The following is a 23,891-nucleotide window of genomic DNA, read 5'->3' on the forward strand; positions in this document are numbered from 1 at the left end:
ACTGGACTATTGTAATGGCATTCTCTTGAATGCCCATCTACATCTGGTCAACAGGCTGCAGATGTCTCAAAATGCTGATACAAGGCTTTTATCAGGTACCCCGAAATTTGTATCCGTAAAAAAAGAGCTAGTTAGGCTATACTGGCTTCCTGTGAAGCAGAGAGTATGCTTCAAGGCACTCTGTACAGTTTTTAAGGCCCTTAATGGGTCTGGCCCACAATATTTGCAGGACAAATTTAGATGGTATGTTCCTACTAGGACCCTTCGGTCCTCTAGCGCGAAAAAAGTCTTGACGCCTTTCGTTAAAAAGGCCAGCTGAGGTGGCAGGAGCTTTACGGCCAGTGCATCCGTGGCTTGGAATAATTTGCCTTTCTTCTTGAGGAATGCTCCCAGTCTTCTCTTGTTTAGGAAGGGTTTGAAGAATTGGCCATTTACTCAATGATTTTCCACCTCCTCCGGCTATGCAACTCATAGCGTCAGGAGACCTTAGGGTAACCGCTGCACTATAGAAATCCTATTAACATAACATCATCAAAGCGGCCACGAAAGTGAAGGTGATCGAGATCAAGCGCAGCGAGCATGACGAGGAAAGCCATATGGCGCCTCTGCTCGTAAGCACGCGCCCACGCTCATGCACGCAAGCTATAGGCCGGCCATGGTAGCATTTTTTGAAGCCCTTACTAAAAGTCTCGCCAGACCAGCGCATGCGCTGGGTCAGGCGTGACCTAATAAATGGCAGGTTCTTTGCTCTTTGGTCTGCATATTCTGCATGGCCATGTTGGCCAGACAGTGACAAGCCTTCACAGATTGTAGACCATAACAAAATTAAATTGAACATAAATAACGAAAGCAGTGTTCTGCAAGGCTTTGACTCATCACAGAAATAAAATAAAAATAAACATAGTCAGAAGGTATACAGTCAAATAATAGCGCTCCGAGGCCTACTGACTTCGGAGAGCAAGAGAAAAAAATTCCCAAAACACATAATAAAGCAAACACTGGTAAAGTCACCTAGTCTGACTTTGTTGGTGTACTCCGTACTAGTTGGGAGACTGTGTTGCAGCCAGATGTCTTTGAAAGAAACTTTAACAATGAAGCAATATCTGAACCCTCAAAAACAGAGCCTTATGAAGAGGAGTCAGAACATTTGGTTTGAGATGTAAATGTTGAACAGAAAGATATTTTACCCCAAAATATACAGCATATAGACATTTGCCAAAGGGCCACAAACACTTCTTAACTTTGTGAACCAAAAAAGCTGTAAATCCAACAAGTCATTGTGACAGCAAAGTAAGACAAATAAACATGCAAGGGTGATTAGTGAATAGCACTGTGTCTTTAGGACAGGCTAAGGAACCCAAACAGTGGAGCTTCCTAAGCAAAAATGCCATCAATGAGAAACTAAAATGTCATGTCATCAGAGAAGTAAACATATCTCAGGCGATACTGGTTCTATTCTAACAAAAGAAGAACTTGATGCTCATCACTCAAACCTAATGGGAACACTAATGGAACAAGACAACCAGACTAATAATCCCACTCAAGAAATAGCAAATCAAAATGCATTAAAGTCAATGCCTGAGATGGGCTGACCTGAAAACCTACTGTGTGCACTTGCTCTAATTACTTGACTCTAGCACCTATGAATAAAGGCATAAATCCAAGATTTCTAGTAGTAAAAAGGATACAATCTTTAGTTAACAGATAATTGCATCAACAGTACACACACCTTTATTCACAGATACTACAATCCTACCATTATCATATTATCTTTATGACGGCGTCCCTTTTATAACATATCTATGCACCGCGGATATAACACTTTGTAGCGAGATTATGCCGTGTCATCACACTGGGAAGTCAAGTAGGCAAATCTATGAAAGATACAATGCCGGAGAAGCAGGGTTTGTGTGTGGAATGACGCCCACTGCAATGGAGACAACAAAAAAAAAGGATCCTGGTTTTAAATCAAAGAATAGCGGTGGCAAAGTTTAAGCACAAAGGAAGAATCTTGAGTAAATGCTGCTGGATTCTGTGTTGCAAATATGCGGTTCACTGCAGTCTATTACCTTTCGTACCTTTTACGGGAAAACATTCCAGCCATCAATTTTTGTGAGAGCTTCAGTGGGTTGCCCCTCAGTGGGACGGGTATACCCAGACGTGGTTTCTGTGTACACTGTGCCACTGGAACAAAGCTGTACCTGGCGAATGAGCCCTAATCAAGGGGAAACTGGTCCTGGGTCGCTTGTGTTCCAGTTCATGGTGACAGGGCCTGGCAGTTCAGTCTGGACTGTTCCCACTGGAGCAAGGTCAAGGATGATTTGCTTATAGGTGGCATTGTGTGCACAATAAAGATCGACTGGGATGCGGCCCGAGTAATTACCAGAGGCTGAGATTAATTCAAGCATTCCATCCATCACTTTTTTGTATGTTTCAGGGTGTGGAGTGCTTGCCATGAGGGAAGGGCCTTTATTATGAATATCCCTTTGCTGTGACTGGCCTACCCCTGCAAGCAATGGCTCCACTACCAGGAAACAGGTGATGGGAAGCCTCCACTTGCGCAAGGTCATCCTCCAGCCATCTCCTTGTACTGGCAAAGACTTGTGGTCTCCCACTCTCCATGACCCCTTCTGCAAGACGGATATGCTGGCACCTTGAGAAAGTTGATATGAGCAGGGCAGATACAAAGGATAGTGCCACTTTTTACTCTAATCTGTTAATTTCTGGCAAACTTGTGAGCAATCAGAAACAGGCAGTTATCACAGAACCTTGGAATGCAACTGAAACCATTTAGTACATTTGATTATCAATCGATAAGTTCAAAGCTCCCAATATTAATGTGCTTAATAAAAAATGCTGTAAGGATCTCATGCCCGAAGTTAACTTGCCGCTGAGGATCTGGAAAGAATAAAATTACTAAGTAGAACACTGCAAAAAATATCTTTGAAAAAATAAAATCCCAATATTATGTTGACTGGAAACTATCTGGCTTTTGTTTGGCAAACAATATTTTCTGACTCTCCACTCAATGGATAACATCATGTAATGAATATCTCAAATGTTCTTGATACAGGGAGGTTTTTTATTTAAAATCACTAGGTCTCATATCCTGGACTTTATCCACTACAATTTCAGTTGCAAATTTCTTTTAACTCTACTTTCTATGATTAGAAATATACTCTTGCACACCCAGAGATACTCAAATATTCTTTTTATTTGTCCCAGTAATAAATATTCGTATGCACACATATACAATTCAAATGTACTTTTTGGAGAGAATTTATTTTTACAGGTTTTGAAATTTGGTGAAAGAGTTTGACCCTGTGCCCTCTTCAATCCCAGATACTGCTCACTTGATTGACAACGTTAAAACCTCATCCCTCTTCCGTACCAAAGTAAAGGCATGAAGCGGAATCCAAGCGTGAAAATGGGGCACCTATATCACTTTCAAAAACCAAAGCAAAAAGTAAGGCCCACATTTTACACTTTTCATAAAGAAGAGTGCAAGTAGCGCCTCCTTTTCTGTAATAATTCGATCTTCAGTTCTTCTTAGACCAGCGTTACCGGAATGCGTTAATCCGTTATCAATTTTCATTTTAAGTAACGGGGTCACTGTTCGGCTGGGACACTGGTTTTGCAACATGTGCTACTTCCTTAAGGCAGCTTATAAGCTTTACTAAAACACAGGGGCTTGCTGTAGCAGCTGAGGAACAGCATGGGAAACAGAATTCAAACACCGCTTGAGCTTGGGCGTAAAAGCTTCTATTCCCCACCACCACTTGGCCCCTCAAACCTTCTTATCTGTTGAGGGAGCCAGCTGAAGCGGTCTTCCGGTCACATACTCCGAAACCAGAAGTCGGTGTGTGAGCAGCATGTGTTTTCTCCTGTCATGGCTTTCCCCCACGAAACAAACAGGAAGATGCAGTTTTGTGAAGGTATAGCTGTTTGAGATTCTGTGCCTCTAAAAAGGCATTGAAAATGTACTGATTAGATGACCACCAGACACAAAATGTGCTCCAAATGTTTCTAGAAAGGAGCCATGTAATTTTTTTTTAGTATTGCAGTTTGTTCCCTCAGATCATTTGGATCAGGATCATATAGTATGCCAGTCTGACTCCGATGGGCTGACACAAGTCTTGTAAACCAATTCTCTGAAGTCTGAGCAGGAGGGCAATGTCTAGAAATAGGAGGTCTAAAGGGTTTGTTAAAAGTATGTGAGCAAGGAATGATGGGCAAGTATGCACCTTAATTTGGACTCGAAGATCAACGTCTGCACTTTACACAGGATCACATTTCAGTTCTAAATCCCTCTGTGGTTGTCGGACATGTATGAAGAGAACCATGTGCGAGTCCTTCATTAATAAAAGGAGCCTGGTCAATCGTGGATCCCTCAAAACCCAAGAACTTGACTGAAGATTCTGAAGTAGTTTTCCAGATTACATGGAAGGCTGACATGGTTAGTGGTTAAGGGTTGAAATGCATGCTGTCTACGATGCGAAGTTGCTAGCCACAACCTTAGTTCCAGTTATTCCTCAGAGGTCGGACACAAGGCTCTCCTACATTCAGCAGTTGTAGAATTAATTCACAGGTTTTGGGGATAGGCAAGCAAGGTACTCTGCAATAATCATGTCATTTGACCTGTTTCTGTCTGCGAGGTAGTATTGGTTCAGACATACAGAAACTAGTAGCTACAGGTTGTGTCAACGGCCACAGAAGGCTCGCTCCAGTGATCTAGTATACAGTTTGAACAGCAGCTTATTTAATGTCCGAGGGCCTCATACATTCCTGGTGTTGGAGAATGTTTAGGAGGCAAGATATTTCTTCCTCCTACCTGTTTTCTCTCAAGGATGTGCTCTTTCATCATTCCGTTCACAGTCCGGGGATCCCCTGGTTTAGGCCTAGCAAATAGACCAATCTCAGCCTTGCCAAGTACTCACATAATCACAAAAATAGGTGAAGCGGTTTGTGGCCTAGAATGGCACGGGTTCCCCCATACAAGTGGATTTTACCCCTGTCACAACATCTCTGGTACCCAGCGAGTTAGTACGCTATGTTTCTCGGCGTGGATAGATCAAACCTATACTTGCAGAAGAGAGCCTGGCCTATATTCTTGACATACATCAATGATAAAGCCTAGCGTTTTGTTGGCACATGCCATGCCAACTATGAGGATTCGGTGGAAGTATCCATGCCATTGCAGCCTTTGCACAATAGCACTAGGGGTGGAGGGGCGAACTGCACACATTTGTTTTTCAAAGTGTTCTATTCTGCTCCAGTCGGGCCCCATTTCCTGCTTCGGGATTCCCAACTTGTACTTAAGGCTCAACTACAGGAGAGGCCTTTTGAAGTTGTCGCTTACTTAACTTTCCCATCTGTAAGAGTTAGTGTGAGGCCAATTCAGTCTTTTGTGCCCAATTTATTACACACATTTAATTTGCACAAGGATGTGGTTTTTCCAAAGCCATGTTCTTGTCTCTCCAAAAAGAAGAGTTTTATAGCTGAAACATCTGGAAGGGCAGTCAGGAGTTACTTGGAGAGGGCAGCTTCATTCACTTATTGCTTCTCTTGGCCAGGTCGCACAATAAAAAACGTCTGGAGACTGATTATGCAACACCAAGCCACAATTATAGTTTATGCACAAGGAAATGCCTGTCTCAGCTCATTCACGGTAGAGCAACAAGAGGGGTCCTGGCGCCCGGTGTAGAATTTGTTTGTTTAGTACCTAAATTGTGGGCCTCGATTTATTTCCATATTTCAATATAAGCTTCTGCTGGAAAACACGTCCCACATCAGAGTTTGGATCTGTTGTTCTCAGATCATGTGTTTGACGGTTGGACACTACAGTTTCACTGATGAAAATGTACTGTTTGTGCTTTGTCCATCGCCATGCCATTAGGACTGTGATAAGAAGAGGGAGCTGGTAACGTCCAGAGACCAGTGGGTCTTCATTACACAGAGAACATCCATAGTGTGTTGGAATCCTACGGCCTGCACAATCGCCCAGACGCCACCGCTCACTGCCTCCAGGTGGCCTGTCAAGCTTTGACCATTTGTATCTACTGCTTGGGTAGCCAGAGTTTGGAAATTATATATGAAATGAAAAAGAAGGCAAGGGAGGAAAATTAAGTACAACTTTCAAGGCACCGAAACACATTTGAATGGAATATAAACCGGTTTCACAAACGTAAACAAAATGCTATAAGTGTAAGAAGGTTTGTAAAGAACCCACAAAATGGAAATTTACAGGGTTTCTTAAAATGTCAGTTAATATGACCCGATGTTCCTTTCGTATACAGTGCAATGACCATGATGCCGCTATTTAAAAGAATTACTAAATGAGTTATAACCTATTGATCTGAACACAGGACATGAGCAATCACAGGCTTCTGCGACCGCTGAATGATCTTGCGGGACCTAGGTTTGGTAAATGCTACAATAGTTCTTGTCAGAGAGAGTTTCTAGAAGAAACTTTAAGAATGAACACAAGATAAATGGGTAATACTGTTCAAGAGGCTAAAATTCTGGGTAACGCATAAACCAATACTACGTATCAGTGAGGAAACTGTCTGGGGGGCTAGGAGTTCAAGGGTCTCTCCAGCGCATGTACTATAAATGAGGCGGGGATGCTATCTTTTTACTCTCGTGATCCACAGGGCCTCTTGCTATATCGAAGGTGAGCTACCGGCACACTTAATCTCACTAATTAGCACTGGGAATTCAGGTCACATTGTCATCATCGTATTTACTCATTGGATGCAGACGGGTTTGAAACTGGGGTAGCCACGCCTTTGCTCAAACAAGTAGGAAATGTTAAATGTAACCATAAAGATTTTCATCATGTCAAATCCTTGTTTGGTAATGTATTTGTGGTGCTGAAATATACAGCTTGTAATTAACCACCAGAAGGAAAGGATTATATTTCAACAGTTACCATGTGCCGTAATGTCTTGAAATCCATCCGAGATAGTTGGAAAGGTCCTTCTAGGAGATTTCAATAATGTGATGAAATTGACTTCAAGATGCTTTTAGTGAGCAACACATCCTGCATCATCATATTTCACAAGAACTAAAGAAATTGGACCATATTAAATGCCTTGACTGATGAAATCAGATCAAGCATTTAGTTTAAAGGCCTAGAAGGCAGTGACCGATATGGATGTAAAACACTACAGTTCTTTAAAAGCTTCTTTTCTTCTCTGATTTTGGGAGCTTTGCAAGTAAGTTTCCACAAGCCACTTCCATTTCAGATGGAGTCCTCATCCTGCCTCTTATTGACACGGTAGGGGCCACTGTTTGCATTGGATTTTTTGATCCATGCTCCGGACACTTGTTCCCTTATAAGCTCTGCCTATCTAGTTTGAAAGTCGTCCTACAAGGCCAAATTTATCACCAAAGCTTTAGAAGAATTGCTGCTTCTGTTCAATCCTCTTCTGAAGACTCCTCTTCCGCCTCCTGAAGCCACTGGATAAACTTCTGAAGCTGTTGATAAGAAAGGATGAATTAATTCACTCCCTCTTGGTTTCACACCTACATTTTCAACTTCTTTTAGAATGTATCTATACATTGAGTTCTTGCACTTCTGCACACACTGCTATCAGAGTTAGCCAATCACGGACACAAGCAGCCACAACAATGTGGTTTTCTAAAGCTCAACTCTAGGTGTTCTGTCCAAAGGCTAGAGAATTCACTTTTCAAAATTCTGATTCCATCATCAGGCCAGTACAGACAAGCTATGCAAAAAAATATACTGTTGCTACAGCATAACCGTGTACATTTTTAAGAAATAAGTCTCTAGTTCATTATTTCATTTCAGGGATTGCACACTTAAATTCAGCATAAAGGGACCATTTGACTGCCTTATCAGTACACTCTTAAATGGACTCTTCGATGGGGGTGTACAATATTTTTCTTCTGCAAGCCCTACACTTAAAATGCCCTGCAATAAATATGAGCACAGAGAGATGCACAACCATAATCTGTTGATATGCATAGAAGCGTCCTTCGCCATTCATAAGATAACTATTGTTACTCACTGCTTGTCGTTTGCGAAGCTGTTTGCCCTCCTCGGAGGTATCGGTCTGCGAAAACCAGCGCACAATCATCTCCTCGGCCACGATTTCCTGCTGGTAAAAGGTCATTAGAACCTACAAAAAAGAAAAAAGATTTATTGAGCTAATTAAGACTTTTCTGAAGTTTCAGAGCTGGAAAACATGACCATTCAATTGCTAGTAATCACAGGGCGCATGATGCAAAAGTTTGAATAGTTACAGAAATGCTTTTCGAAAACGTCTTCCACTGAGGACATGCTTGTTATTCGGCCTTGCACTGCTCAGCCTGAACACGGTCAATCTTGGCCACCCTTGCCTTTTTAGGATTGCTCCATTGAGGAATGAGTGAAATGACATCTCTGCCATTGGAGGATAACATTTATAGATACCATGTCACTTGCAATCTAAAATAAAAGAACGCGCTAATATGACCTTGCCTAGCCTCAGGCGAATGGGGGATACGTTGATTGATCTTTTCTCAAAGATCTTTTTAGGAATCTTGATAGAATCACTGTAGAGAATGTCATCCCAAGCTGAATGAAGCACCGCCGGAATCTTTGGTTCCCACTGAATCAAGCTCCCTTCCTTTTACCCTACCTTAAAATTACATTTGGGCAAAGAGGAATCTGATACTTGCAGCGACAACTGCATTACGAATATTACGGAAGATTCTATTACAGAGAACGAATGCTCCAATTTTGGCTTTATGAGATCAAAGTATTCAAATGATTGCATTCATGCTCTGACGGATCAGATTACCCAAGGCAAAAAAGTGCACAAAATAAAATAGAAAATAAATTAAAGGCAATGCCAGATAGCTGAGAAATGGACACATGACAAAGTCACTCACAGTTATGAAACTGGAGGCATAAGGGGGGAATCAAGATGAACACTTCCTGTAAGTTGGGTGCATGCAAAAAGCTAGAGTGTATTAGGGTAAGGTGTGCCGCATGGCATATCACTGTTATTTATCTGTCTAGCTTTAAACGCGCATGCATCAAATAAGGAAAACAACCTAAACAGTATTTACCTTGACCATTGAGGCCCACAGGCTCTCGTGCTCCAGAAAGAACTCTTCAATCGCACACAGCGTATCCAGGTGATCAGAAGCCCTTTTTATGTAATTCTTAAACACGGGTGCCCACCTTTTCAGCAGCTGTTGAAAGATAAAGCACATGTATGAAACGCATCTAAGGAAGGATGTCACCAGCCACCTCAGCAGACAGACATTAGCCGAGAGTTTAGGGAGTTTAGTAAAACAGGGAATTCAAAGGATAATCTACTTTTTCTTAATCCGACCGCTTAGGTTAACTGCAGGAACATCCCTTGAACAAATGGGTCCATTTGGGGGGAGGGGGGGGGGGGGAGCAAGTTGAAGATGTGTTGACTGTGTGGACGTCTGATCTTTGCAATAGTCAATGGAATAAAGCCTTCTAAGCCAGTTACTGCTTATTCCTATTCAGGTTCTGTATTAAGTCAAGGACAATGGGTGATGTTCTGAGCCTCCTCTTACTCCTTTCGATCACACAATTTAATTTGGGTAGATGCTCATCACCTTCACTGCTGGATAGAGATTCAGCCTGATGAAAAAGGTATTCATCACTACATGAGCAAGCGACTAGTGAGGATTCACGGCAGTTCACAACATTCAGAGAAAGCACTGCTTTTGCTCCTGCTAGCTGGTTAGATCTAGAGCAGGACTAATTTAGTGCATCATCACAAAATTGGCTTTGCTCACAATGTCTTTGACGTGACTATGTGTGAAAGATACTTACTCCCCCCCCCCCCACCTCCAATTCAATTGACTGACACTCTGATCATTCACTCAGTCTAACACCCTATTTGGTTATATGTGAGAAAGTGCCAACTTTCTTGCATGGTATGCCCCTACGTTTTGCGGAATGTACTTTGACTGAGTGTGCCCTGGGCTCCTGCCAATCAGGTGCCCAGGGCCTATGTTCCTTCCCTAAAAACTATGCTGAAACCTAAAACCCAATTTGGCAGACCCTGGCCACATGTCAGCCCCTGGTAAATGGTATCCTAGGTACCCAGGGCCTTGTGACCAGGGAAGGCCCCTAAGGGCTGCAGCACTTATTGTGCCACCCTTAGAGGCCCTGTACCCTGACACAAACACACTGCCCTTGCAAGCTGAGTGTCTGGGTATAGAGCAAAACAGAGAGTCGACATGGCACACATCCCTGTGTGCCATGCCCACAACATACATTGCCCTGGCATACATCAGCCACCCCTCTAGCTGGGTGCCCTATGCCAGTGGTGTGGGCACAGGAGCATGAGCCCTGTGCCCCTACAGTACCTAGGTCCATTCCTGGGTACTATAAGTGCAGTGCTGACATTTAAGAGTATATGGTGCTGGGAGATCGTCGACACTAACGCCACAGCACCATGATGGCTCCACTGAAGACTGAGAAGTTTGGTATCAAACTTTTCAGCACATTAAACCCACACTGATGCCAGTGCAGGAATTAATGTACAATGCACGACAGAGGGCATCTTAGAGATGCCCCCTGAACCTAACCTACAATCCAAGTCTGGTCGGAGGGGCGGTCTAGGCTGCCACACAGCAGACCTGTTGCAGGACCCCTGGGTAGGGAGCCATCCGCACTCCTGGGCCTGCCACTAAGCACATCCTAGGCGAGGTGCTAGGCCTCCTTCCCCAGGATGTGCAGGGGAAGCTTCAAAGGTATGCTGCCTTTGTGAGCTTCTCCAGGCCACTTGCTGTACCCAGCAACTGGCCCCTACCGGTTCTAAACCCCCTCTCTGGCGGGAAGACTAGCCAGAAACCCCAAGGAAGGACAGGGGGTGTGCCAGCCGCTGCCAACCCCACCCCTCAGGTGGGGGAGGCGAGGTGAAGCACATCCCCGGGCTCTCGCCATCTTGAAGATGGGGAGCCCTGCCCAATCAGGACTAGGCCACTGGCCCCCTCCCACAGGAGAGTGGCAGGATAGGGGGTGTACCCACCCCAGGACAGGGACCCAGTGGTCCCTGCCCTTTACCTACCTGTAACGCCTCTAAATTTAGTATTTAGGGGCACCCTGAACCTTCCTTCTTAGATTCCAGATTCCGAAACTGCAAAGATCATCAAGAAGAAAGAAGACCTGCCGTGCAGCTGCTGACAAGAGGAAGACACCAACTGCTGTGGCCCCAGCCCTACCGGCCTGTCGACCCTCGAACCCGCCCCTGCTAAATCCCGGCACCTCCTGTGGCCAGCAACCTCACAAACCCCGGAGGACCTGGCTACCTTGTGACTCTGAGCATCTGGGACTCCCACGAGCAGTAGTACTGCTTAAGGCAAGTAACTGACCCCTGGCACCAGCCAGGAACCACGAACCCTGCACACTCTGCACCCGCCAAGCCTGGCCTGTGCTGGAGTGAACAAAGACCCTGATGACGTCCCCCCGGCGACTGTGACCCCGAATCCATCACCCAAGGACCCACCTCGACGCTCCTGACGACGCCTGCAGCCTCAGAACCAGGGACCCCCCTCCAACAGCGATCAACAGAGGGTAAGATTTCCCAACAGCACCCCTGCACCCGGCGCCCTGCGGCCCCCTGTGCCCAACTCCTGGGTACCTACCTATCCTCCAACTACCCAACTTACCTCTCGAAGTGGTGGTCTCACCTGAAGAATCTTCGTCCCCGTGCTTGCAGCCTTTGTTCGCCCCTGAACTTATCCATTGCAATCCATTGAGCGCCCGAAGGCTCAAATGAATGAAAATGATTTTGTATTGCGCAACTTAGCCCACTGGGCGTCAAGGCGCCTAACCAGATGAAAAAACTGACTTAAAATAAAAAGAGCTTACTGGTAGGCCTTTATAAAATACCAAGTTTTGAGAGCCTTCCTGAAAAGGGCAAGAGAGGATTGCGACTTAATCTCCAAAGGGAGATTATTCCAGAGAAGAGGTGCAGCAATAGAAAAAGCTCTATTCCCCCATCTGACCTTCTTAGCACGAGGAACTGCCAACAGAAAAGAATCTGAGGACCGGAGATGCCTACTGGGAGTGTAACGGGTCAGCAAGGATCCCAGAGCATCTGTGGGGCCAGCCTGCAGGGCTCTAAAAGTGAGGCAAAGAAGTTTAAAAGAGATCCTAAAAGTAATCGGAAGCCAGTGTAAGTTCTTCCTAGCTAGTGTCGCCGAAGCGTCCTTAGGAAGAGACAAAACAAATCTAGCCGCTGCATTTTGCACCAGCTGGAGGCGCTGAATAAGATATTTGTTAGACTCTGCATATAGTGCGTTACAGTAATCTAACCTAGAGCCTACAAGGGCGATCACTGTCTGTTTACGTGCCTGAGGGGACAAATAATGCAAGATTTTTTTCAAAGTATTAATGACTCCCCAACAGGTAGACACGGTCCTATTAACCTGGAGCTTCATGGAAAGTGAGGAATCAAAAATAACACCAAGATTCCTAGCTGCCGGAGAGGGAGTGGGGCAGATTCCTAAAGAAGAAGGCCACCACTCACTAGACCAAATGTCCCGGTCCTTGCCAAAGACCAGGACCTCTGTTTTATCGGCATTGAGTTTTAATGAATTCAGAACCATCCACTCAGCTACCATCTGCATGCATGACCTAAAGGCAGATGCCGATTCCCCAATCGAATGGGCTAAAGACACCATAATTTGCGTGTCGTCGGCATAGGACACTACCTCCATCCCCTGTGATCTCACTAATCTAGCAAGGGGGGCCACATAGATATTAAAAAGGGTCGGACTTAATGCCGAACCCTGTGGCACCCCACACTGCAAAGATTTAACAGGGGACAGGAACTCTCCGAGCATGACTCGTTGCTCTCTGGAATGTAAAAAAGAGTCAAGGAGACTTAGAGCCGGTCCTGCCACCCCAGCTTCCCTCAGCCGAGATGTTAAGGTAGAGGGAGACAGGGTATCGAACGCTGCCGTCAGATCAAGCAAGACTAAAATCGTCGTCTGACCAAGGTCAACCTTATGACGAATGTTGTCAACCACCATAGTCAAGGCAGATTCAGTACTATGGAATTTCCTGAAACCGTGCTGAGAGCTGTCCAAAAACTCAGAGGAGTCAAGAAAGGTGGATAGATGCAGGTTTAGATGGACTTCCAGCATCTTTGCGGGAGCAGGTAACAAGGAGATGGGTCTAAAATTCTTTAACACTCCGGGATCAAGGGAAGATTTTTTGAGAAGAGGCTTCACTATGGCCTTTTTCCAGACCGAGGGAAAAATACCCTGGGTCAAAGCCCCATTCATAATTTCCAACAATGGGGGTAAAAGAGTATCCTTGCATTCCTTTAAAACTTTCAAAGGACAGGGATCTAAATGAGAGGCGGACTTAGTCCTGTCTAGCAAAAGATTCAACCCCTCAAGTGTAACCAAAGGGAAATGAGAGAAAAAATTATTAGAATTTTTTCTCCAGGATTCAGAGGCTTTGATATTCAGAAGCGAGGACTCATCCAACAACTTCCTCTGGTTTTCTAAAGCCAGATGAATGTCCGAAATCTTCTTAAAGAAGAAATCGGAGATGTTAGTACACAGCTCCTGAGAGGCCACAACTGGGTCGGGTATCTGAAGAGAGCATAAAGAGTCCACGATCTTAAAAAGCTCATTAGATGGAGGAAGAGAGGTCGTCAAACTGGAGAAATACTCTTGCTTCCCTTTAATAACTCTCAATTTATACTCACGTAACGACAGTTTATGGTCCTCTCTGTCGGACGGATCCCAAGACTTGCGCCATTTTCTCTCCTTAGTTCTGCAGATTTGTCTTAGGAGTCTTAAAGGCTCCGTAAGGATAACATTGGGCCTAACTCACTGTGCACCCGGCTGCCCCTGTGCCGCTGAGGGTGTAATAACTGTACTTACCTGACCCTGGGAGATCCCTGAGTCTATGCCCAGAACCTTAACTCTGCCAGTCGAGTACTTACCCAAAAGCCGCTAACTTACTTTTCTTCCATAGGGTAACATTTACTGGTTTCTCTTGAAATTTCTTCTAAGTGTGGAGTTTCTAAACTTTAAAATATTCACCTAAAATCAACAGAGAAAAAAAACGGAAATACTCACCTGCTATTAGGAGAGATCTCAGTGTGGGATCTTGGTGCCCTGCACTGACCCTGAAAAGTACTTACATCCATACTTACCACTAACTCAATTTTCTTCCATAGGAAATTATTGACTTTTTCTGTGAAATTTCTTCTAAGTGTCGATTTTGCAAACTTATAAATATTTGTTAAAAATCGCCTGTATAACTTAAACGCAGTTTCTCAACTGCTTACAGGTGGTACACACTCGTGCTGGATCCAGGATCCAACACTGACCTAGAAAAAGTAACCATAACCTCACTTACCTGCTAAGTGAATTTCCTCCCATAGGATAACATTGGTAATTTGATTAGAAAAAGTTCCTAAGTGTCAACTTTTAAAATAGCAAAATATTTCTTAAAAATCACAACAGTAACAAAAACGTATTTACTCATTTGTTTCCAAGAACTGTCCCAGGACTGAATCTAGGATCCAGTCCTGGAGTTAGAAAAGTAATCCCGAAAGTAATTAATTGCATATAACTTAAAATTCCCATTGAGCTCAATGTATTATTGTGTTTGAAATTGTGTTGCCTATTGCAGCAAACTGTAACTATTGCATTCAAAAGTCAATTGCCTATTGCAAAGTATTTAACTAAAGCATCTCATTCTGAGAAAGTACATTTTGATACCTATTGTTGGTTCTAAAATAAAACAACCATATATTTTTATATACAAACCATTGGCCTAGAGTTCAGTTCTTGAGTGTGTGAGACCATTTGCTGACTGTACAACAAATGCTTTACACTGTCCTCTGATACTGCCTTACTGCTCGACCAAGCTACCACTTTAGAGAGTAAGGTTATATCTAACTTTCGCCTCTGCCAAACCTCTGTGGACTGTGGACTCTATACACACCGTACCTATTTGGGAACAGTATATATAGAGCCACTTTCCTACAGTATACACACGGAAAGTCCATCTACTGGATAATTCCGGGCAGCTACATAGCACTCCGACACCCAAGAACCTCCCACTACTCTCAGGCCTCCCATTTCCCTTCAGCCTTCTTTTCATCACGTGTGGGTGGAGGGCTTATTTCTCTTATGGAGCAGAAGGGTCATATGTTTGAAAGCGCTGAAGGAATACAAATACAAGAGTTACTATGGCAGATAACCGACTACATTCCCACTTACTATTTTATTCAGTCCTCTGCACGAGAAGATTCTCAAGAATTAAGAAAAGCCAGTAAGATGGCGGTAAGAGTCGAACCCTTGATCAACCCCAAACCTTTTCTGCTTTTAGACAAACTAATTATACATCTGTATTGGTAACTTTGTTTTTTTTATTATTAAACTTTTTATTGAACTTTAATCACGTTACAGTACAAGCATTCAATCAGTACATCTTGGCATAGGTACGTTGGCAGTATACATTTACAACAAAAGCCTAGCAGGGGTATATAGTGTGACCGGCCATTTTGCAAGTTATGCAGGTATGAGTGAGGCGGTTCCTAGTATACGGTATTTGCCACCACGAATAGGGGAAGTGTGTGTATTCCCATTGTGACGTTGTACGACGGTTTAAGGTAGTGTACGTTGGGCACCTTCCACTGGGGATTTTGGGCTGGCATCAGTGTCGTCTAGGTGGCAGAGGTATGTGACCAGAGGGCCCTGAATATCCTGTGGCCGGCTCGCAAGAGGCATTAGGTTCCAATGTTCAGTCAGACATGTCTGGCAGTGTGTAGCATCAGCGAGCCAAGTCTTGGTCGATGGTGCTGGTTTACGACCCCAGTGGATCGCCACCCTGCGTCTGGCCAGTACCAGCAGCATGGCCACTAATCGGGAACTAGCATCAAGGATCTCTTTAACATACCCAAGTAGGCATGTGAGCAGGTCTATGTGATGATGTGGTTGGAGGTGATGGCGCTGATGACCAAGCACACTGCTTGCCAGTAATTGGCCACTTTTGAGCATGTCCAGGCCAAGTGTATAAACGTGGCATCTGGCGCAGAGCACCGCACGCATCTGAAGTTAAGCCCATTTTGTGGAAGGCCACGGGGGTACGATATAGTCTATGTAAGAATTTGAAGTGTATCAGTCTCTGTATTGGTAACTTTACTCAGAAAATAATGCTACTCACATGTAACATCCAGCTCTCTGACATTGTTATAGTTATTAAATAGTTAAAAACTGGATATTAAACATTCCTCGACAGACTGAAAAAACTATGAAGTAGTCCATGACTAGAGATTTTAGCAACACGTCTTAGAAAAACGTTATTAAATTCTGCAAATCCACCACATGTATTTAGATATTTATGTATTACGGTATTATCACATTAGGAACAAGATCATATTATGCATCAACCCAAAAATAAAATACATGAAATATGGTCACTATATAAAATACCCAAAATAATAAAAAACAAACCAGTCTGTATAGAAAGACAATCCTACGAGCTGGCAGTGAAAAGTAAATCCCAGAGGGGATATAGGCGACCAATTAGTTCCAATATAAGAGTGTAAAAATGAACAGTTGCTTAGACAGTTGTGTTTCCTCTAACGGAAGGCAAGAAACTTCTTTGCACTATATGTAACTGAGAACAGTACGTAAGCTTGTGGTTTTTCAAGTTTCACAGATGTTAGGTACAGGAATGGAAGGAACATGAATGTTTTGTAGCCTTTTCTAAACAACATCTAGCTAAATTGTCAATCATTTGAATTATACATGGTGAAGCAAACTTTCTCTGGATCACTCCAGCCTGGATAAACACGGACAGTGTTATCTAGTGTGATCCAAGTTTAGCAGCAGAAGCTGTTATTTCAGAGGGAAAATGGTGTCTACCACTAAACAGAATGAAATCTGGACTCTTTTCAAGAAACAATGGTTTAACTTTTTAGAACTGTGGAGGTTTGGAGCCGAACCAACCAGTGTCAGAGGAAAGTAAAGTTCTGAGATCAAGTCTTATTGGTGGGGTCAATCTAGTAAAATAATAATGTTAGAAACATTTGGTCTTTAAAGTGAATTCCTACCAACTCACAGACTGTTGAACTTGTGGCAAATTTAGTGGTGAATAAAGATAAAGAAGGGAGCCCTACAATAACCATGTCCAAGGGAAAGGTCTGATGTTGCTGGCTGAGCGCTATCACTTGAGGACACAGGAGCTCTTCATCTCTTACATAAATGCTTTAACTCAAGCCATCGCTCGTTCAGGAATGACTGAAGTAAAACACTCCCATTTCAGGGCACGACAGCCAAGGTTAAGTGTGCTACTGTGGAGTTTTCTAATGCCATATTTATTTCACAACTTTATAAAGCACAACTCAACCTAAGCAGGTTTTCAGCGGGCTATACAATCAAAACGATAATGAAGAGTGGAAATCTCCTTTCAACTGCCTCGCTGGGAGAGTCATCACTCGGTTTTAAGACCCTTCGTAGCCCTTATAGCGACCACAATCCTTTGACACTAATGCTTGAAAGGGTGGTTAGTCAGTTGAAGCCCCCCCAGTAGATCTGAGGGCTCAATATCTGTAACTGATCAGGGGAGACGCCTTCGTTGGGCGCAAGTAGATCCTAAGGCTTTTAATGATTCTCTTTGTAAAACTAGAGAAAGGTAAATCCAAACCTGCCTTGAACCATTAGCATCGGAAGAAGAGATTATTAATTAATTCATTGCCATAACGCAGTCAACTGCCAGTTTATTATTAGTTTCCATCCCCGACCATCCAAAATGGTTTGACGATAAGTGCTTATGGACCCTTCGCCTCCTAACGAAGGCCCTGAAAGAGACACCTAGGGATAGAGAGAGGATGATTGATTGTCGCACCATTTATAAAGCGGCCATCAAGGGCTGGAGGCGAACATTACAGGGTCAGGATTGAGAAGAATTATCTCAAGTTAGTGAGCGCAGGATAGTACTCTATTTTGGAAAGTAATAAATAGACCCTGTTTTTCTGGTCCACTGAAACTATGTCAACACATCACCGCGGAAGACTGGATTGCCCATTATGAAGGAGTTTATAATTATGGAAAAGGTGTGGGATATGGCACTGAGATAAGGTCACCTCAGTCGGATACTCCTATAATCTTCACCCTGGATGAGGTAAGGGTGGGTATTGAAGGAGTGGCCCGGAGCAAGGCCCCGGGTCCAGACGGGGTTCCACTGGATCTCTTTCGGGACAACATTGATGTGTGGGCCCCTGTTCTGATGAGGGAGTTAAATGCAGCTGTAAGGAATAGGTTACCATCGTCATGGCCTACTCCCATGATTGTGCCGATCTTCAAGAAGGGGGGGGGGGGACAAGAATAATCCCCATTGTTACCACCCCATTTTGCTTATCGACTCCACAGTCAAAGTCCTGTCGGGGGTCTTACTTAACAGGCTCTCCGAGTGGGCCAACTCAATTATTCATTTAACATCATCTGACGCACAGTATGGCTTCCACAAGGGAAAATCAACCACGGAGCAATGTTTGAATCTTTACTTAATTGCTAAATACACGGTTTTTCAATCTGGTGCCCTCTTTCTGGGTTTCATGGATCTCACCGCGGCCTTCGACTGGGTGAATCGCAAAAAAACTATGGGCCCTACTTGACTCCTTGAAGATCGAGCCTGCTATTGTAAATTTATTGAGGATCCTCCACGCCCACACTACAGTCGCAGTTAGATACTCACATGGGGTGGGAACCATTGATTATTTTAATTGCACCAGGGCGGGGACGCCAGGGGTGTATTTTAGCCCCTTTTTTATTCACCCTATATACTAACGGCCTAGAGGTGGCTTTGACATCTTTGCAGACAGACTGTCCCCGAGTGGGCAGGAAAGCAATTCCAGTTCTTTTATATGCTGATGACGCGGTGCTGGTGGCATGCACTGCGAGGGACATGAGGCCCCGATTGATGGATTTGTAGCTTTTATGAGCGGGTTGGACTTGTTGGACAACTTCATAAAGTTGTACTTCTTGGAAGTTGGCCCCCGGGGAACCCGCTCTAAAATATTCAAAGAAGGTGCCGATAGTTTAGCTAGGGTCCCGGATTTTCATTACCTAGGAATTTTATTCGACGAGAAATTGAACTGGAAACAGTTGCTAGAGGCGAAGGTATGCGATATGAACAAATCAATGGGAGCCATTGCTAGCTATGCCCACAGACTAAGTACATGGACCCCGGGTGTGGCTATAAAGTTCTACCAGTCATTTTGTATATCCAAAGCCTTGTACTGAAGTGAGGTGTGGGGCTATATAGCGATCAACAAACTTCAGATGACAGAAAATATGTTTCTGAAACGTTAATTGAAGGTCCCACATGTTTGTTGAAGGTCCCACAGGGCACTCCATCGTTTCCCGTTCAAGAGGAACTAGGGGTCAATTATAGAACGGACATGGTGGCAGTAAAACCCCATACCTGTTGGGTGAAAATCTGGTCTAATAACAAGTTGGCCCTCAATCGACTGATTGTATCAGATTGTTGATCACTAGACCATGCACTAAAAATCCCCTGGTTGCGCTATATTAAAGAGATGTCTGTTGCTTTGGGCAGGGCAAAAATTTTTTTAAGCCTGACTCAGTGAATCCCCAGGACTTGAGTATAGTGAAGGAGCTCTTTTTAAACACACCATGGCTGCCCGTGAAAACACCAAGCTAACCAAGCCAGTGGTGAGGGGGCACGCTCTCCTAAAAATCAGTAAAGCGCAGGGAGAATTACCTATGCAGGTTGAGAAATGCCTCTGATAGATTTTTTAGATTTAACCAGCTTCACCATCTTTTAGCTCAGCCGGCTGGTTTTGTTATACACGATGAGATGAGAGGCGCCTGTGGTTGCGGCAATAGGTCTCCACAGGACACCTTACATGTTGTACTTTTATGTAAATATTTTACTTATACTAGGAGAATACATCTTAAACCTCTTTTAAAAATCGATGAGTTTTAGGCAAGCCTATGTTGCCTTAATGTATTTGCAGCTGTTGCCTAATGATTATACGCTCTTTGCAGTATCAACATTCTTAAGAGCAGAATTTAGATCTAGAAATACTGCATGTATTAATGATTGATTGGATTTTGCTTTTTTGCACAATATTTAGTCTGAAACACAGTTGTTCTGATTAATTGTTTTAGGGCTTGTCTTTGTCTTTTTATTGTATCATTTATGGATGTGATTACCTCCGAATAAAGAATATTATTATCCTTACAATGAAAGAGCAGTACAGAGCTGAACATTAAATCTGATCATAAACCAGTCACACAAGGAGGACTCCTGTAGAAAATCACTTTTTTTAACGAAGTTTTATATAGCGCGAACTTGACCCGAAGGTATCTGGTATCAGAGCGCTTTACATAGCACCAGTTGCGTTACATGAGGACACATACATTTTTTGTTAGGCACGGGGAGATTAAGAGATTTGCCCAGAATCACAGGATGTTCAGCATCATTGCCGAGACTCGAACCCGGTTCCCCAGATTCGAGGTTGACCCCTAGCCGTTAGGCCAATTCCTCTCCTCTCCCAACTTCTTAAACCCAAGATAAGAAAGAGGTGGAAGTGGGAGGAGAAGCAGCAAAGGGCTAAAGTGGACAATAACTAATGGAGAGTGGTTTGGTTTTGGTTGGGGGGGGGGGGAGGTGATCAGAAGAGGTATGTTATAAGATCAAAATGGGGGAAGATGTTTGAGAAGTGTGGAGGAGAGAAGTGAAAAAGAGAACAAAGCAACGACCAACAGGAGAGGTGAAATGCATGTATGAATAGGGAATTGTGGGAATGTAAGCATTTAGGAATGACGGAAGAATGAGTGGGAGAAAAGGGAATCTGGAGGAGGAATTAGTCAAAAGCATAAGATGCAACGAGATTCATTCTGTTAGTGCCATCAGTCAAGCATGTCCTTTATATGGGGCGTGCATGATGATGGCACTGGCAGAATGAATCTCTAACACTGACAAAATCCTTAGGAGTCCATATTAGTAGTAGAAAAGTACTCGGGTGGTATTGCATGGATTAACCCAGTAAATACAAAATTACTCAAGATCTACATCTCCCCTGTCAGAATCCTCCATCTCATGTTTGTTCGAGTAGTACAGTATTTTTGAAATGTCTGTCTGAATCAGTCCAACAAGGGGGGACATTATTTCATTGAGAGGTGAACCATTTTAGCACCAACATATTTGGGTAGGTTGATTGTTTTCGTGCATGGTTGAAAAAAGCTCCTCCTTTCCACAGCCACCGCAGACATAGCAGAGCGGTCGCAATTTATCTGGCTGCCGTGATCAGGCTCCACTGGTCCTTTCTGCACTGTTGCAGAGGTCTCATTGAAAACTTCCAGGCATAATAATGAAGATTCAAGAATCTGGCAAGATACTGATGAGCATAAGAACGACAAAGAGAAGACTTCTTCAGGAAAGCATATCACCTTTGCTCCAATAAATACACAATTGCTTTGTTTGTAATTTTAAAGTGTCTATATATTGAACTGCTTGTACCAAGGCTGGAAGCAATTAGTGTTAAACAGACAAGATTTCATTAATCTGGAACTCTTACAGAGGTCTGCTTTTAGCAGGCAGTCATCCACAAACAGGTAGACTGAGAAGTGACTTCTACTGACAAACCATGCCATTACTGCCAGGCATTTGGATAATGCACTTGTGCCAGCTTCAAACCCAATGGAAGAACTTTGAACCAAAAGAGCACATTACTTATCTTTGGTAATGGTTTTTCTGGTGGATACTCTTTCTAACCGCAAACTCCTCATCTTTAGAATATCCTCACATGCCTGGCTGAATAGGAAACCCTCTATAAAGCAGTGCTCCCGTATGCAGATAGGTGACGCCAGGGGGCTCCACGCTGACTTAACTCCATGCAAAGTGGTGAACGGAGTAGCTGATAAGCATCACCTCTGCACACTGACATCAGTTCCTTTCCGTGTCTTCAAACGCAGACCCAGAGATCTACTACCCTTTATAATAAAGTTTGCTTATTGATCCAACCTGAAACAATATGAGGGATCCTGCTTAGTAGATGTACATTTTATGATTAAATGCAGAACGGCAAACTATGCCAAAGCTAGCGTGAGGAATAGACCTACAATGGGTCACAGGAGCTTTTTTCCCCCAAATGCATCACAGGTCTGGTTGTTTTGTTCTGTAGAGTCTTGAAGATAATGTTCAATCTCAAATGAAGAGTTGAGAACCTTTTTTTGCCTTTGTGGCTTCCTGATGAGGGCCATGTGATAAGTGGAAATGTAAACTAACAGTGCAAAGGGCTCTCACTGAAGAAGTCATAGAGTAGGTCCCTCATAACCACAGAGTCGTAGTGTCTTGCATTGATGCCCAATCTCTATGAGAATGTGTCGTTGCTTCATAGGGCAAAGATGAAGGGAATGTTTGTGAAAACGTTTCTAGGTGTGCATCTTGTTCTAGGAGCTTTGGGGGCATTTTCTTCCTTTACCTAGGTGTTTTTGGTGGTAATGCTTTGGAAAATATTCCCAGGGCATATGTTTTGCAGATGAAAACTAGAAGAAGTGGCATTTCTTTTTTGGAGTGTTCAAGTAGACGACCAGCTTGACGCCTAGGATTATTGACAGCACATTCCTTGTTCTTCAAGGCTCTGAAAGAATAGGCCTGCTGATGCCAATTCCATTGGTAATTCCTCTACAGCCAATGCCTTAATGGTGACTGAACAACCAGCCTCAATGTACTGGATGCCGAGGAATCGAAAAGCAAAGCCCAAGGGTATTTAAATGGCATTGGATTCTCTGACGTCATTCTTCCTGACTTTGCTCTTGAATGGCAAAGAAATCAAGCATTCTCTTTACTGAGGTCATCTTGATGAGGGGTTGGGGGATGTTAAGCAAGAGAGGCTTGGATAGTGCCATGCTGCAGACTAATATTCTCCAACACTTGGACTGTTAGGATACGTGAATCCTATTTGGATTCCTTTTTCCCACAGGATGAATACTTCAAATAGTGAGGGACCTGTAAAGCTGTGAATACACAAACAAGGAACCACAACAAAGTGTGTCATAGGGGTGACAAAAGACGGAAAATAGAAAGAAAAACAAAAAGGCAAGTGTCTAGGTGATCCAAGTAAGCAGAGCATAAAAAATGACCCCCCACAGTAATCTTGGACAGAGGTCAGATGCCAGACTAAGGTGCTTAAAGGGAAAGTACAGTTCTTTACCATTTGAAGGTTTTCCACCCATCTGATCACTTTGATTCCTTTTTAGTTTAAAAAAATAGTAAATTCAATATTTTATAAGGCTGTAGCCTGCTAATTGTTTACAGATTTTCTTAACTGGCTCCCAAAAAAAGAAATTGGAAAAAAAAGAAGCAAATATGTCTTTGGATAGGCAGTTATTAAAACAGAACGTTCTCTTTCTGAAGTGCTACAGCTCTGAAACTGCCATCACTGAAATCCTTACCGCACCCTCGGAATCCTGGAGGATGTAGGTATCCATCTACTGACCCTGCTTGATATGTAGGCAGCATCCAATACCACCAATTGTAATTCCCTACTGACCACTCTCTCCCCAACAATGGGAGCAGAAGATACGATGTTGGATTGGGTCTAGTCATTCCTCACATCAAGATCCATTTGAAGATTGAGACTCCTTTAAATCCTAAACACATCCCTTATTTGGCTGCGTTCCACACTGTTGAATCTCCTTCCCACACCTATTAATGCTCTACATGGAACCTCTGGTTACGATAGTACAAGAAAAGAAAATGTAAATGCATCAATATGCTGAGGACTGTAAGATACGCCTCGTAGTCTGACAAACACCACAACACTAAAAAACGTCCTGGATATAAATGTACATGTCACTATCTGATAAAATCTGATTTCTTTCAA

At 43.4% G+C, this 23,891-nt stretch overlaps 1 protein-coding gene across 1 annotated transcript in view; it reads right to left on the reverse strand.

Moving 5' to 3' along the window:
- Positions 1 to 3,194: 3,194 nt before the first annotated feature.
- The window catches only part of EIF2B5 (eukaryotic translation initiation factor 2B subunit epsilon), a 70,847-nt gene continuing 50,150 nt past the window's right edge, over positions 3,195 to 23,891 (reverse strand). Inside the window, exons 14-16 of the mRNA XM_085635611.1 lie at positions 9,079 to 9,204; positions 8,034 to 8,144; positions 3,195 to 7,479 (exon numbers count right to left, since the gene is read on the reverse strand). Coding sequence (XP_085491737.1) covers positions 7,420 to 7,479; positions 8,034 to 8,144; positions 9,079 to 9,204 — 297 coding nt within the window. The 3' untranslated portion in view covers positions 3,195 to 7,419. The remainder of the gene's footprint in view (positions 7,480 to 8,033; positions 8,145 to 9,078; positions 9,205 to 23,891) is intronic.

The sequence above is a fragment of the Triturus cristatus genome, chromosome 11 (assembly GCF_964204655.1).
Source record: "Triturus cristatus chromosome 11, aTriCri1.1, whole genome shotgun sequence".
NCBI classification, from domain to species: domain Eukaryota; kingdom Metazoa; phylum Chordata; class Amphibia; order Caudata; family Salamandridae; genus Triturus; species Triturus cristatus.